Here is a 16506-nt window from a genome sequence, read left to right as displayed (position 1 = left end):
AGTAAAGGAAAGTGAAGTACTGGGATTTCATGAGACTCCCAAGGCTTGCAAACTCAGGGGTGTCTCATCCCACTGTCTCCATCTTGTCCCTTGACTGTAGATGCCCCAGCCTGGCTACATGCAACTGAACTTCCCAAGTCACTGGCATTATGAAGCTTGGAACTGTGAGGCTGCTGGGAAACAGCCTAGTATGTCTGGTAGTAAATATACTTTGTTTCAGAAATATGGGAATGGTTCTGATCTTCCCAGGACAGTCTTGTCTTAGATTTAGTCCCAGCAGCAGAGGGAAGACAATCAAAATTAAAGTGGTATATACTTCATAGTACTTACTTTAATTGTTCTCTGGATTCTCATCGTCTCCAAACACTCTACTAATGGCCTCTGATGCCTCGAGGGTATTTGATGCTCCATGGACAGCATTTTTCAAAATATTTATTCCAAATCTGGCTCGGATGGATTCTGGGGACAGTAGTCTTGCTTCCTCTGGGTCTACTGTACCTATCAATCTTCTCCATTCTGCAATAGCATTCCACCTTGTCAGAACCATGACCAAAGATGGGCCCCTGCAAATAATAACACTTTAGGAAGATATGGGCTGCTTGCGACTGTGCAGATGACATACACGGCTAAAGTCTGAATGTCACAGGCCCATCCACAGAGCTATTCTTTATCCTTTGCCTTAATAAGTATGACTTTGGGTTTTCCTTTTTTCATGTTTCCCTCATCCAACAGGTTTTTGTGCTAGATGAGTGTTGTACTTTAATTCTAGAGAATGCCTGTCAATAGATTCATTATTTTTGCTACTCTAGAGACATTCTTAATGACCCAGAATTTGTTGCTTTGTGGTTGTCCTTAAGCTTCTAGCCCTTCCAAGGATTGCTAATACTCTAGAAAGCCACATTGCTCAGGTCCCTTCATTCCCAGAGTAGACTATATCCAGTGACTTGGTCATGTGAGAGTACAAAGGCCTGGTCATCTCCTTCGCAACACAGAACAGCTTGGCCTCTATCCTGTCAGCAGAGACTGCGTCAGTCTGCACTGTACCTTGACTTTTCTTTCCTTTGCATCCTGTTTCTTTCTAGCCCCACCTACATGGTGCCCTTAATAAACAACCTGAACTCTGCTGCTTCCAGGGAATAGAACCTGCAACAGAATTCAAAGTTAGTTTTGTTTTCTAAACTGTGATGGTATAGGTCCTCAAAGTCTCTAGGTTTCTTTTTATTATTTGTATCTAATGACAACTTACATATTGGCCAACCTTTTGTTGGAACTCTGTAAATTTTGTCTTTCTATATCAACAAAATGACAGTCACTGACAAATGTTCAGGGACTGCAAAGGGGAGATAACGCATTTAAAACTGAGAGAGCATTCTGAACTGTGAAGCCTAATAAGTATGTGCATATGTATGCATGCGTGTAGGTGTTTCTCTAATTTTTTTTTTTTTTAACTCAAGGTGAATGGATATGGTTGTTCAGATAATTATGAGCTCTTTGTAAAAGGGACTTCTGTGGAACATCATTCTGGTATAGATTCCCTGGGCCTATCCAAACTCTAGCTTTGTGATTATGAACAAACCCAGCCCTGGGCCTCTGTTCTCTCATGATCAAAGTAGAAATTCTAGTTAAAATTATGACATAGAGTTGTCATAGAATCTAATGAGATAAAGTATAAGTAGGTTAGCAGTAGGTCTGGAATTAAGTGAACACTCAAAAAATGTTAACCTTTAATTCTTGTGGAATGCCTAATGAAGCTGTGTGTTGCCAGAAACAGATCTACCACGTGAAAGAAGGATATTACAAAGCAACATATTCAGTCTTATAATATTTACATATATCTAACGTTATTAATTATATATAACATTATATATAATATAATTATATATATACATACATATATATGCATATATATACATATATTACATATATATACATACATATATATACATATATATATATATATACACACACTACAAATCATAGACTTACTCAGCTAATACTGCCAACACATCTTTATAAAACTCTTTTTTTTCTATTCGGAAATAAACTTTTTTTGCCTCTTCTGGTGTTAGGACTATTTCCTTCAACTGAGTCAGTTCAAATCCTGAATCCTTGATGATCTTAAGGATGATCTCTAGGGAAAGCAAATATTTGGTTATATTGCAGATTGTTCCACTATTGCTCCATAGATCAAAATAACAGAGAAAAATAATAGTTTCACTTGCATATTGTGGTTTAAGAAATCAAATCTGAGACAAACTAAATTAGACTTTAAAGTCACCAAATCGTTACTCAGGAGAGTGTTAAGACATGAATGTATATTTTTAGCCCAGAAACCACCTGGGGCCCTAGAGAACTAACAAAAAAGAGAAGGAGGAACCCTGCCAGACTGCTAAGAATAAAGATGTGTTTTCATCTCCATGGTATAAATGCCCATGAATTTCTTCCTGGAATTGTGTTGAAGTGATGTCTCCTGAAAAGTGAGGTGGTCAGTGTAGGAAGTAAAGTGAATCTTATTAAAATTTCACAATGGCCTTAATATTGAGGACTGCATTCTGGAGACAAAGGACAGAAAGGCACAGTTAAAGTATTCAAAGCAGGACTAAGTTCTGATTTATTCTCCAGGAAGTCAATTTTCTTTGCAGTATGGAGGATGAATTAGGGTGGCAGAGGTGGATGTGGCCTTGTGTGTTCAAGGCATCCGTTCTCTGAAAAAAAAAAAGCAGCATGTTGGAAAATAAAAGTTGATTTCTATACTTGGTAATAAGCAGACAGGAAGAAAGTGGCTGAGGTAAGTGGTCCTAGATAAACAGGGAATCTTAAAAGAGACATAGATCTACCCTCTGCCAAGGCCTACCTGATACAAAAACTACTCCTCATACAAATCTGAGAGAACATTCTGAACTGAGAAGCTGAGAAAGGTAAACCCAAAGTCTCTTTAACTCTTAGTGAACCACAGAAAGGAGATTGTGCAGGCAGGTCCAACATGTAGTAATAAATGCTACCATGCACCATGAATCTTACCTAGACTCCCCAAAGAGATCAAATTAAAATCACTTTTGTGATTAACAATATTTTTCTTCCCCCAACAAAGAAAGGAAGAAGGAAGAAGGAAGGAAGGTGGGTAGGTAGCAGGCAGCAGCGAAAGGTCAACAAAACAACACAGCACTCTAACGTGGATCGAGAAGTTTGCACATGAAAACACTATGAATCAAAACTTTGAAACTGTTAATCAAAAAGTAGATGTAAAATAAAAGCTAACTGCATTCAAGAAAGAAATAAAAGGAAAAGATAAAATCATCATGGAAATAGAGACCAAATTAAATGAGGTATAGTGGATATGTGACAGAGAGAATGGGAATAAAATTAGCTAAAAGAAGGAAAATCGAATGAAGAATGAAAAGATGATAAAAAAGAAAGTAATGGATATAGAGGTTAGAGGTTAAACAAAAATAAGCTTATATACTTGTGTGTGTGTGTGTGTGTGTGTGTGTGTGTGTGTGTACATATATGCAGGCATGTGTATGTGTGTGTACAAAATTAAATATTACGTATTTATTTTAAAAATTTTATCTTGTCATACCAAAAGAAAAGAAAATAATCTCCTGTTATTTCCAGTGAAGTCCTTAAGGAAAAAAAAATCAGAACAAAGAAAGAAAATTGACATTTGAAACTATAAGTCATGGTAGATTTAGGACAGCAGTTTAGAAGAAGGCTGAATTCCTAGTTGCTCCATTGATAACAATTCAACCATCAGAAGTACTACTCCTCAGTGAGGTGGGTAAAGATGGGTTTTTATTAAAATTCTATATTAGACAGTCAGAATGTCTTAGAGACTCAGAAATTTGGGTACACTAAAATAAGAAAGAGTATATTAGAGCTGAGCCAGTTACCATAGTGTCAGCTACAATGATACTGGTTCATCACAGAGGGAGGGAGAAATACAGATTTGGTACAGAAAAATCTGAGATCAGAAAAGAAGCCTGAACTTAGTTGATCCAGAGGCTGCACTGTGCAATGGTACTTGAAAAGTGCTCTTTCCCAATCGTCCATGGAGAGACGAATTGGGAACCATCTTGTGGTGGCCACATTGCAGCTGCTGCTGCGGGAGCCTGGAAAGCAGAGCAAACACTGCCACACTGTCCTGGTAAACACCTGCCCTATGGCCTAGGGTGTACTTTGCAGAACATGTGTGAACTAGGCACAGAGAATATTGTACCCAGGGACATTCAAGTCAGAAAGGAGAAAGGTAGTCCAGCTGGCTTCTCCTTTGAGTCTGGCAGCTAACATGACCAGCTGAAATGGGTCAGGAAGCTGAACAGGTGGTGGTAAATACATTCAGGGACTAAGCCCAGGAAGGCTGTTCTCATGGGCAGCAGTATATGAAGGTTTGGCTCCCCTGCCCTAGAAATAGAATTCTTGAGAGGATCCTGAGATCCAGACTCCCAACACAGACCTTAGGGGTGTGTTGATCGAATCCCTCCAGAGCAGATACTACCCAACAAAGTCCCTGAGGCCTGGGTAGATGTAAACCCCACACTCTGGAACTCCACTCATAGCATTCTGCAGCAGCTTCACCCTGAGAAGGCATGGATCATGTCTGTGCAGAAAAAAAAACTCCAAATGACAGTACAACCTATTCCATCTACCTCATACTGGTGAGAAGGGAAGCTGAGAATTATTTCAATTAGCTTCATGCTTAGTCCACTCCAACTGGCAGCTCAGAGAGCAACAAAAAAAAAAAAAAAAAAAAAAAAGAGGAAGAGGTTAAAAAGGCTTAACAAGCCTTAGCCCCTACTCTCACTGTTAGAACATAGCTCAACAGAAACATAAAGAAAGATAGCTCAGTGGGACAATTTTGTCATTTTTCACTAAGGATCTCTCTCTCTCTCTCTCTCTCTCTCTCTCTCTCTGTGTGTGTGTGTGTGTGTGTGTGTGTGAGAGAGAGAGAGAGAGAGAGAGAGAGAGAGAGAAAGTGTTGTTGTACTGACTGATTCAGGGACATATATACATATACATGTTTGTTTCCTTTTTTCTCATTTTTAGTATTTTGAATGTAATAATTTTTCTTTGCCTTGTCTTTTGCAGGTTAGGGTGTTTTGGGTTGTATATTTTGGTTTTGCTTTGTATTGTAGTCTTTTGTTTGTTTCTTTTATTTCTCTTTCTTTACTTCTCCTTCTAACAACCAAATTCTATCATTATCTCTTTCTCTCTTGCTTTACTTTGTTTTTCCTATTTTTTTCTCTTCCTTCCTTATAACTATCACCTGCTATATCTCCTCTGAATTCTCTGTTCACTTTTTTGAAATTCTAAACTCTTTTCTACCTTCCTACCACATTTTCTCTTTTTCTAATAAGCTGTATTTTTAATCATCTTTTAGAACTGGTTTATATAACTCCTGCCTCTACTATTAATATTAATGAAATTATTACTGTGGTGGATGACCTACTTGATACCTGCTGGTTGCTTTAAAGCCAGATCTAGTTTCTGTTTTTTTTTTTTTAACTATTGACAATTGGTTAGTCCCATCATTCCTTTTTTTTTTCTTTCTTTGTTTTGTGGTGTGTGGTAATTAGTGTTATAGATGTCATAGTAGAATCTGAATATTTATTTTAATGCTATATGGTGTTTGCACCTTATAGTTTGTCTTCCCCTTTTCTAGGTACTGGGAACCTACAGGGACACTACAAGTTCACCAGGTAGAGACTCTACTGTTGAACTGAACCAATTTTCATACACAAATTAATGATACTCAATTTTCAGCTATGTGTTAATACAAATAGAAGAGATAAAAACATAAACAAATGACCAGGCCCCAAGTAGAGGCAGACAGGGGTGGGCCCCCAGGTCCTACTATGGACATCTACTGCTACAACAAAAACAGAGAATTAATGCAAAGGCTGTGGATATCAAGGGTTCTAAACCTAGATCACTCTAGGACTTCGGCAAGGGCAGATTGTGCCCTAAAAAGGCCTACACATAAGAGCAGAAGACAAATACCTCACAACAGATGCATAAAACCCAACATAGGAATACAAGAAATATGGAAAAGCAAGCTAACACAACATCCAGTAAAGCTCATATTTCACCAGTAACTGACCCCAAAGATATTGATTGAAGTCGATGAAATATCAAATAAGGAATTCAAAAGAATCATTACAAAGATGACCAATGAATTCCAAGAGCATACTGAAAAACAACTGAATGAATTAAGGAAGTCAATATAGAACATGAAGGAGAAATCCTATCAAGAGATAGAAATATTGAAAAAGGACAGAAATCCTGGAAATTCAACACTATAAATAAAAAGTTCGGCTGAAAATCTCTCTAATCGAGTAGACCATGCTGAAGGCAGAATCTCAGAGCTGTAAGAAAAAGTAATCAGCCTTGAATATTCAGACACTATTAAAGAAAACGAGTAATCATGATCAGAATTTACAAGAACTTTGAGTCTACATTGAGAGACCAAATTTAAGAGCCACTGGACTTGAGAAGTGTTCTGAGATTCAAGCTAAGGGAACTGATAACCTCTTCAGGTAAATAATGACAGAGAATTCTCCAAAAACTTGAGAATGAGATGGAAATCCAGATACAGGAGGCATTCAGAATCCCAAATAGGCAAGATCACTAAAGAACCTCTCCACAACATATTGTAATTAAAATGCCTAACATACAAAACAAGGATAGAATTTTAAAATCCCCAAGACAAAAATGTCAGGTTACATTTAGAGGTGAGCCTATCAGTATCACTTCCAATTTCTCTGCACAAACTCTAAAAGCCAGAAGGGCTTGAAATGATATGCTCCAACTCCTGAAAGAAAAAACTGTCAACCAAGACTGCCACATCCAGCGAAGCTATCCTTCAAGATCAAAATGGAAATAAAAACCTACCAAGATAAGCAGAAACTAGAATTAATGACACCTAAACTTGCACTACCAAACTTAAATAACAAAATGCTTCACACAGAAGAAATCAAAAACAAACCCCAGAGTGTAAAAAATGAACAAATCATATTTGGGGAGTAGCAAAGCAAATGAGAAATAAGACCAAATTAAACATTACAAATAAATCAAAATCGCAGTAATTAATGAATAGCTCTGTAATAACATTGAACATAAATAGTCTCAACTCTCCAATTGAAAGACACAGGCTGTCAGAATGGATTAAAGAAACAAGACCCAACTGTATGCTATTTGCAAAAGGTACACCTTAGGGGAAAATACAATTACAGGCTAAAAGTGAAAAGATGGAAATGGATATACAAGGGGAGTAGAACCTAAAAAACAAACAAACAAAAAAACCCCAAGAAAACAGAAGTAGCAACTCTCAAATCTGACAAAGCAGACAACAAACCAAAATTAATCAGAACAGATAAAGAAAGTCACTTCAGACAGGTAAATGGAGAAATCAAAAAAATATGTAGCTAATTACACAGCAGACATTACTCAAACTGAAGCCTCACAGAGACTCCAGTACAATAATACTGATGATTTCAGCATACCTCTCTCACATTAGATAGATCATCCTGATGTAAACCTTAGTAAAGACTCTTTGGACATGATAAATATTATAACTCAAATGGACTTAACAAATATCTATAGAATTTTTCATCCAACAACAAATGAATACATTTGTTTTCTCAGAAACTCATGAAACCTTCTCCAAAATAGACCATATTTCAAGTCTCAAAGAACTCTTGAGAAAATACAAGAAAAACTGATATAATTCCTTTTATATTATCAGATCATAATGGAATAAAATTAGAAATCAAAACAATACTCTGCAGAAACTATGTTAACACATGGAGATTGAACACTTTGGAATGATGAATAGATGGAAGCATAAATCAAGGGAGAAGTTTAAAAATTCTTAGACTCTAATAAGAATAATGATACAATATATCAGAATCATTGAAACAATATAAAGGCAGTTCTAAGAGGAAAGTTTATAGCTATGAGTTCCTACAGAGAAAATCAGAAAGATTCCATATAAACAACCTAATGATACATCTCAAGACCCTCAAAAGGAAAGAACAAACCAATTCCAAAAGCCGTAGAAAGAAGGAAATAATTAAGATCTGAGCTGAAATCAATGAAATTGAGAATAAAAAAAAAACAATATGAAGGATCAAAATGAAACAGAGTTGATTCTTTGAAAATATAAACAAGATTGATAAGCCCTTCACCAAACTAGCCAACAGAAAAAGAGAAAAAGTCCAAAGTAATAAAGTTAGAGATGAAAATGGAGAAATCACCACAGACATCACAGAAATTAAGAGGAGTATTAGTATTAGGGACAATTTTGAAAATTATACTTCAAAAACTGGAAAACCTAGAGGAAATAGATACATTCTATCAAATCTGAATTAGAAATTAGAAATTCTAGCCAGAAGAATTAGGCAAGAAAAGGCTATAAAAAGGATAAAAATAGGAAAGTAAGAAGTCAAATTATCAGAATTACAGATGATATAATCCTATACCTTGATGATAAAAAAGACTCCATTAAAAGACTACATAGAGCTAATGAACCATTTGGCAAGGTAGCAGATAACAAAATCAGCATACAAAAATCAGCAGCATTCCTATATACCAAAAACAAATCTTTTGAGAAAGAAATCAGATAAATAATACAATTCCATTCACAATAGCCTCAAAAAAAAATTACACAGGAAGAAATATAACCAAGAAGCTGAAAGATCTCTACAACAAAAAACTATAGAAAATTGAAGAAAGAAATTTAAAAATACCTCAGAAGACGGAAAGACCTCCCATGTTCATTGATAGGCAGAATTAAATTATTAAAATGTCCATAAAACAAAAAGCAATATACAGGTTCAAATACAATTCCCATCAAAATACCAATGAAATTATTCACAGAACTAGAAAATATAGTCCTAAAATTCATTTGGAAGAATAAAAGACTCAGAATAGCCAAAGCAATTCTAGACCCAAAAGGCAATGCTGCAAGCATCACAATACCTGTCTTCACACCATACTACAAAGTTATAATATCAGAAAGTTCATGGTGCTGGTATAAAAACAGACATAGAGTCAAACCCACACATCTACACTCATCTGATCCTTGAAAAAGATGCCCCAAACATACATTGGAGAAATGACAAATGGTACTGAGAAAACTGGTTATCCATATGTAGAATAATGAAACTAGACCCTTATTTCTCATCCTGCACAAAAATAAACTCAAAATGAAGCAAAGACCTAGGTTTTAGACATAAACTTTGCAACTCCTAGAAGAAAACATAAGGTCAATACTCCAGCATAATGGCACAGGCAATGATTTCTCAATAGGACCCCCAAAGCTCAGGAAATAATGCCTAGAGTTAAAAATGGGATGGCATCAAATTTAAAAGCTTCTGCACAGCAAAAGAAACTTTTAGAAATGTAAAGAGAGAACCTACAGAATGGGAGAAAATCTTTGGTATCTACTCTTCTGACAGAGGGTTAATATGTAGAATACATAAGGAACTCAAAAAATGTTACATCAAGTATCTCAATTAAAAAAATGGACAAAAAAATTAAACATTCAAAAGAAGAAATACAAATGGCCAATAAATATATTTTAAAAATGCTCAATATTAGCAGTCACCATTATGAATCAGAACTACAGGAGAAATAGAAACATAGTAAAAATAGGTAACTAGGGGCTGGAGTAGTGGCTCAGTGGTAGAGCATACACCTAGCAAATGCAAGGTCCTGGATTCTATCCTTAGCATCACTAAAATAAATAAATAAATAAACAAATAAAATAAAGGTATTATGTCCAACTACAACTAAAAATTAAATATTAAAAAATAAGTAATTAATGTATTACCAACAGATCTAGACAGATAAAGATGGGGAAAAATAAAGTAAGGGTATCAAACATGAATCAAACAACCAGTAAAGTAGGGATTATATTCAAACTTTGCACCATGAAAATAGAGAACATCCCCTCTCACACATACAGAAGATTCACAAGCATTTACCAGATGGCAATTAAATGAAACCACAACAATTTCAGTAAAGAAATAAGGGGGAAAATTCTCTAATCACAACACTAATAAAAGATAGAATTTCTCTTTCATTAGAATAATTTGGTTAAAAACATCTGTTTTCAAAAAGTAAACTGATTTGTTGAATGACTTGAAGATCCAAAGGAAAACTCAAGCCAAAATTGAAAAATTTCTAAAATCTAATAATAATGAAAATACTATGAAACAGAAACTGTGGCTTTAATTCAGTAAAAGTAACAGGAAAATGTATAACCTTAAAAACTTATATTGGGCTGGGGATGTGGCTCAAGCGGTAGCACGCTCACCTGGCAAGCACAGGGCACTGGGTTCGATCCTCAGCACCACATAAAAATAAAATAAAGATGTTGTGTCCACCAGAAACTAAAAAATAAACATTAAAAAATTCTCTCTCTTAAAAATTATTTAAAAAATCAATAAAAATAAAGGGATAAAAGTGAATGAATTATATATTTAACTTAAAAAACTAGAAGAACATAAAATTTTAAATAATAGTAAGAAATAAAAGAAAGGAAATAATGAAGATAAGATAAAAAGAGAACTCATAAATAAATCAAATTCTTGTTTGAAAGACAACAAAGTAAGAAATGGCAAGGTAAACAGTCTTTTAAACAGAGGAAATTGGAGAAGAAGAAATTACTCAGCAAACTTGATAAGGATGGAATGGATAATTTCCTAGGAAAATTCAATTTAGTGAAATTAATTCTAGGGGAGATAGAAAGTTTAAATAGATCAATTTCCATAAAATGGAGAAAAACAACAGGTCAAAATGTTCACAGGAAAATTCTAACAACCCTTCAAATGTCAATTCCAGTGCTGCTTAAACTCTTTCAGAATACTGAAAATATGTTCATTTTATGAAGCATTCCACTGTTACCTAAATTTGATAAAACTTGCACAAAAAATTTTAAAAGAAATACCAAGCTCACTTTTATGTTTCAGTGCAAAAAAAAATCAAATGAAATGTAAGCAAATATAACACAAAAGCATATCTGAAAATGCATCATGACTAGGTGAGATTTATAAGGAATGAAAAGATAGCTCAATATTAGGAATACCCTTACTATCATCTTCAGTGTGAATATACATATGGAGAGGAAAATCATCATTTAGGTCAACTCTGCAATGAAATTCAACAAAATTTGTTGTTGTTTTTGTTTGTTCGTTTGTTCTTTTAGTGCTGGGAATCAAATCCAGGGCCTCACATATTTTAAACACATGCTCTACCACTGAACTATACCTCCAGTCCAGTGTAATTTTTGACTACAAGAGAGACAGGGAGAAGAATGGGGGGGGGGCAGAAGGGACAAAGAGAAACAGAAAATGAGAGAAATACAGAGCTGAGATTATGATAAAGTGCACATGCAAACATGACAAAGTCAATTGCTGAACCTAGATGGAGGGATTTGTATAGTAATTGCATTATTCTTATAACTTTTCTATAGTTACAAAATTTTCACAAATTCTGGAAGAAAAATGCATGCATTCACTTTTATTTTAAAATGCTTACCTCTTTGTTCATGTGTTACATGAGGCTTAATCAATGCTAAAGTGCTCTGAAGAGGAAAGAAATACTCTATATCCCTTTGAGCAATTTCGCTGGAATTGCTTCCATACAACTGGTTGAAAGGCAGTCCATGCATTGCAAACCGAGCACATAAACTTTGAAAAAAGAAGTCAAGTTAAAAAAAAATTAATATAACAGTGCCACATGATCTAACACCATTTATGTAAGTTGTTCAAAAGCTATCAAGAAACAGCAACATATCTGGATCTAGGTACTCTGACATAGGAAGTCATTATACAGTGGCATGGGCCATGCTATTTCCTTTCAAATATAGACCAATCATTAGGAATAAAGGAGGTAATCATTTAAATCATCATGGTAATGGATAGTGCTAGATAAATATGAAAGAAGGAATGGATACTCTGCCTAGTGAAAAAGCCCAGATCCTATAGAATCCTGGTTGCATTATTTTTTAACTGTGTGATACTGGGTAGTGAGTAAACTACTCTGTGCTTCATTGTCTCAAAACTTTTAGAAGGTGGTTTTGGGGATGCAGTCAAATGGTGATTTGAAACATATGGTGCATACATTCATGCATATGGTGCATGAATTCTTAATATTTCTTCCCCTGCTCTCCAGGAAATATTATTAAGAATTAGATGGCATCTGACTTTATGCCAAAGATAACAAATTATAAACATTGAATCCAGGAGATACTATAGTCGAATCTTCCAGGTAAGTAAGCACAGCATTAAAAGAGGAGCATATGGTACAGCTTTGTAGAAAGAAGCTGAGTAATGTCAACTACACTGGAGAATCCATGTTGGGTTGCAGCATTTATTCTGCTTTTGCTTCCATTCCTAAGGAAGATTATGGGTCCCACAAATCAATTATTGTTCCTGAATTCTGTCAGTTGTCTTCGTTATCTGTCTCTCTATTGATGCTTAGTTCAGCAAAGGAGACCCTTTCTGCCCATCTAAATTTCTGCCCTTAAAAAATCAGTCCTGAGAAGCCAACCCAACAAAATCCAGCTCTGCTGAATAATATCCTTTTCTGCTCAGAATGATGTATGTCTTCTTTATATTGTCGGAAATTGGCTTTCTTTAATAACTTTTTGTCTTTTTTGTTTCAGTAACCCAGTCATATTGCCTTTTTGCCATATCTACTTGACCATTCCACGTGGCCCTTGGCTATTCCCACACCTCTGGTTTGAAGATAATTCTTTTCCAAGTCCCCTGAAGCCTGTGATTGACAAAAACACTGTAAGCCACTCCACAACCAGACCCGCTGTTCAGCCATTAACCATGATTACTGGCAAAAGAGTCCGTAGGGGTAAAAGTTACTGAAGGATAGGCTACAGGGAAGAAAGGTTGAGAATGAGTGGTTGCAAGTGACATCCTTGAGATAAACCAGTACACAGAAAAGAATCTGATGACCAAGTGAAGGAAAGGGGCAGAGCTCTCTCAAAGAGTTATTTCTAAAGTAGTCCATGAGAGCTAAATAGAGCCAAGGAAACTGGAAATGGAGATACCAAAGAAAAATAATGGCCATGAAATTAGGGTATTCTCACATAATATTAGTCAAAACCTTGAGAGGGGGAAGTCACTGAGCATCTGTGATTAGCATAAAGGTCTCTGTATGATGTGCAATCTCCATCTTTAGAACCACATGTCTAGACCAGCTTGCCTGTGGGCATAAGCCTGTGACAACAGGAGTTTCTCTGTGGCACCATGCCTTGCATTCTGTGGTACAGATGATTGAGAGGTTCTATGGCCCTCTGCTCACACCATTTGCAGAACGATCCATCTGTATTATCTTTGCAGTAACTGGCACTGAGGCTGATTAAGTGGTAAAAATGTGTCGTTTAGGAAAAGTAAGATTCAATTACATGCTAACCCAGTTAAATCATTTCACTTTTAAGTGACGCTTCATATGTACCTTTATTTAATATGTGAACACATAGGTCATTTTTCTGTGCCTTATGAAGCATCCTTTTTCATGTACACTGGAAAGAAGAGCCTTTCTTCTCCTCAGTTAAATCCTAGCTTGAAATCAGCATGAAAAATTCAAGTGAATTGTACTTCTCTTTGTTTCCCCAAGTTATACACCCAAGTGTGAAGTGGCAAGAGATATTATTCCTATCTTCCAGATTTTACCAAGCCCAATAGCTAAGATCAATTAATATTGAAATACTGCCTGCTCTGTGCCAGATACCATGCCATGTGTCAACCTGATAACAGAGTTTAGTTGACTTCTAAGATTCATCAGTAAACTAACTCAGTAAATTAGAGTACATATTCAGTTAGTCATCATTATCTTGAAACTCTGTGATCATGTAAAGAGGCTACAGTTGCCATCATATCCCTTTCTCAAAAGAACTTTCTCCTAAATAGCAAGTGAGATGGATATTTCTTCCAAAAGATGACCTGTTGGTTGGGTTTTCACCTATTAGTTCCCAGTCTCAAGTCAAGCATCTCACAACCTTCTCTTGCAAAACATTGTCCAACTTCAAACTTCTTGTGGTATAGACATTAGGTGTCCCCCAAAAGTTCATGTGTGAGACAATGCAAGAAGGTCTGGAAGTGAAATGTTTGGGTTTTGAAAGCCTTAACTTAATTAGTGCATTAATGCCATGATAGGGATTAACTGAGTAGTAATTGTAGGCAGGTAGGGTGTGGATGAAGGAGGTGGGTCACTGGGGGTGTGCCTTGAAGTTTGCATTTGTCCTGGTGAGGAGAGTTGACACTTTCTGTTTTCTGGTGCCATGTCCCCACCTGCTTTTCTCTGCCATGTATGTCCTCTGTGTTTTCCCTCATCTTGAGCCCCAAGGAATAAATCAGCCATCTATGAATTTAGATTTGTGAAACCATGAGCCTCAAAATAAAATTTTCCTCCTCTAAAATTTTTCTTGTCAGGTCCTTTGGTCAGAAGAGAAAAACAAAACAAAACAAAACAAAAAAACGAACAACTGACTAAAACAGACGTTGATACCAAGAAGTCACAGCTGCTGTTATGACTAACCTTACCATATAGTTCAGAGGATTTTGAAGCTTTTTTAAATTTGTGAGAGGAATTTTGGAAAGTTTAATGATGTAAGATGAAAAAGCTTTAGAATGTTGTTAGTGGAGCTTAATGGGTGATGGTGATTATGATGGAAATTCAGAAGACCATAATGCCAATAGGACTGTGGACAATAAAGATGGGGCTCATGAGGTTTCAGAGGAGGACTCTATTGGAAGTTGGACCAAAGTTCATTCGTGTTATGTTCTGGCTAAGTCCTAAGACTTTCTGTGAGGCTTCATTTAAAGATGATGGGCTGGTGGAGGAAATTTCAAGGCAGCACAGCCTTTGGTGTGGGGGCTGTTATGGATGTTGCTGGCAGTGTTTCGTGAAGTTTACCATGATAATCAAGAGCATAAAGATTTGAAAAACTTGCAGTTTAGTCAGAAAATTGGGAGTCAAATTGAGGCTAGCTAGTTGTGAGGAGGAAGCTGAAGTGGCAGTAGATCTCTCTATGATTAAGAAATGCCAGTAACAGGGGACATTGTCCTAGAAAAGGTGCAGAAATTGAACAGAGACAAGCCAACAGAGAGGCCATGTGGACTGCAACCAGCAAAGCCTAATGTTTTCTCAGAAGGAGCAGAGCTACATACACCCTTTGTAGAAAACATTAGGATGCCATGTGCCCTAGGTACTGGGTATGAAGCTTCAGGACTTGTTTGCCCAGTTAGATTTTGGCAATGCTTTGGTCCCATCTCTTCTTTCTATGCACATATTTCTCCCTTTTGGAATGGAAATATTGACTCTGTGCCTTTATATATTGGATATAGATATAACTTGTTTTTAATTTTTACAGGGGCTCATGCTAAGAGTTTGAGTCTCAGAGGAGACTTTGGACTTGTACTTTTGGGTGATCCTGGAACTGTTGAGAATATGGGGAACCTTGAAAATTGACTAAATATATTTTGCATTGTGTGATGATCATGAGCTTTGAGGAGCCAGGGATAATATGTTATGATTTTGATATTACATGTTCCTCAAAAGCTCATGCATATGGCAATGCAAGGAGGTTTAGAGGTGAAATACTTGGGTTATGAGATCTTCAGTCTAATCAGTACATTAATCCCATGATAGGAATTAACTGACTGGTCACTGTAGACAGGGAGGGTGTGACTGGGGGTAGGTCACTGGGGACATGCCTTTGGGGTTTATATTTTGTCCTCTTGAGGAGAACTCACCTTTTTCCTGGTGCCATGTTCCCAGGGGCTTTTCTCCTCCACACCCTTCTGCCATGAAGTTCTACCTCACTTCCTCAAGCCCTGAAAAATTGAGTCAGCCATCTATGAACTAAGATGTCTGAAACTGTCACCCCCAAAACAAACTTTTATTCCTCTAATTGTTCTTGTCAGGTCTTTGGGTCACAGCAGTAAAAGAGCTGACAAAAACAGAGCTGGTTTTGGACAGGACATCCATCATAATCTGCTTACTACTTCTTAAGGAATAGAAGGTTTTCTGAGAAGCTTCTTTTCACCAAATCTGTTCCTTTACTCTACACTAAAGTGAAATCAAATGGACCCATGAAAAAAAAATCTAAGGAACCCATGATATGAATCCTACCTCTCTGGAAAATCTTCATTGACTTCATTAACATTTGTTGGTCCCAGTAGCTTTTTCCAGTATTGTAAACCATTTTCTCTCAATAAAACAAGGAGAAGAGATGGACCACTGTTAGAAAAGAAACACAATTAAATAAAGTGTGGATCAATGTTCAACGACATGTACATAATACAAATGTATGTTGTTATACAGACTAAAAACAAGTCAAAATAATTCTTGAAGTGTCTGAATTTCTATTGATAGCCTTTCTTTTTTTCAAATATTTATTTTTTTAGTTGTAGTTGGACAAAATACCTTTATTTTATTTATTTATATTTATGTGTGGTGCTGAGGATAGAACCCAGGGTCTCGCAT

The 16506-nt window shown here is 36.2% G+C and overlaps 1 protein-coding gene across 1 annotated transcript in view; it reads right to left on the bottom strand.

The window, feature by feature from the left end:
* Positions 1-331: 331 nt before the first annotated feature.
* The window catches only part of Nme8 (NME/NM23 family member 8), a 66305-nt gene continuing 50130 nt past the window's right edge, over positions 332-16506 (bottom strand). Inside the window, exons 12-15 of the mRNA XM_076853967.2 lie at positions 16153-16260; positions 11539-11690; positions 1987-2131; positions 332-563 (exon numbers count right to left, since the gene is read on the bottom strand). Coding sequence (XP_076710082.2) covers positions 332-563; positions 1987-2131; positions 11539-11690; positions 16153-16260 — 637 coding nt within the window. The remainder of the gene's footprint in view (positions 564-1986; positions 2132-11538; positions 11691-16152; positions 16261-16506) is intronic.

Source organism: Callospermophilus lateralis, chromosome 1 (assembly GCF_048772815.1).
Source record: "Callospermophilus lateralis isolate mCalLat2 chromosome 1, mCalLat2.hap1, whole genome shotgun sequence".
NCBI lineage: Eukaryota > Metazoa > Chordata > Mammalia > Rodentia > Sciuridae > Callospermophilus > Callospermophilus lateralis.
Note: the sequence above shows the minus strand (reverse complement) of the source record. Positions and strands in the feature narration are given on the sequence as shown.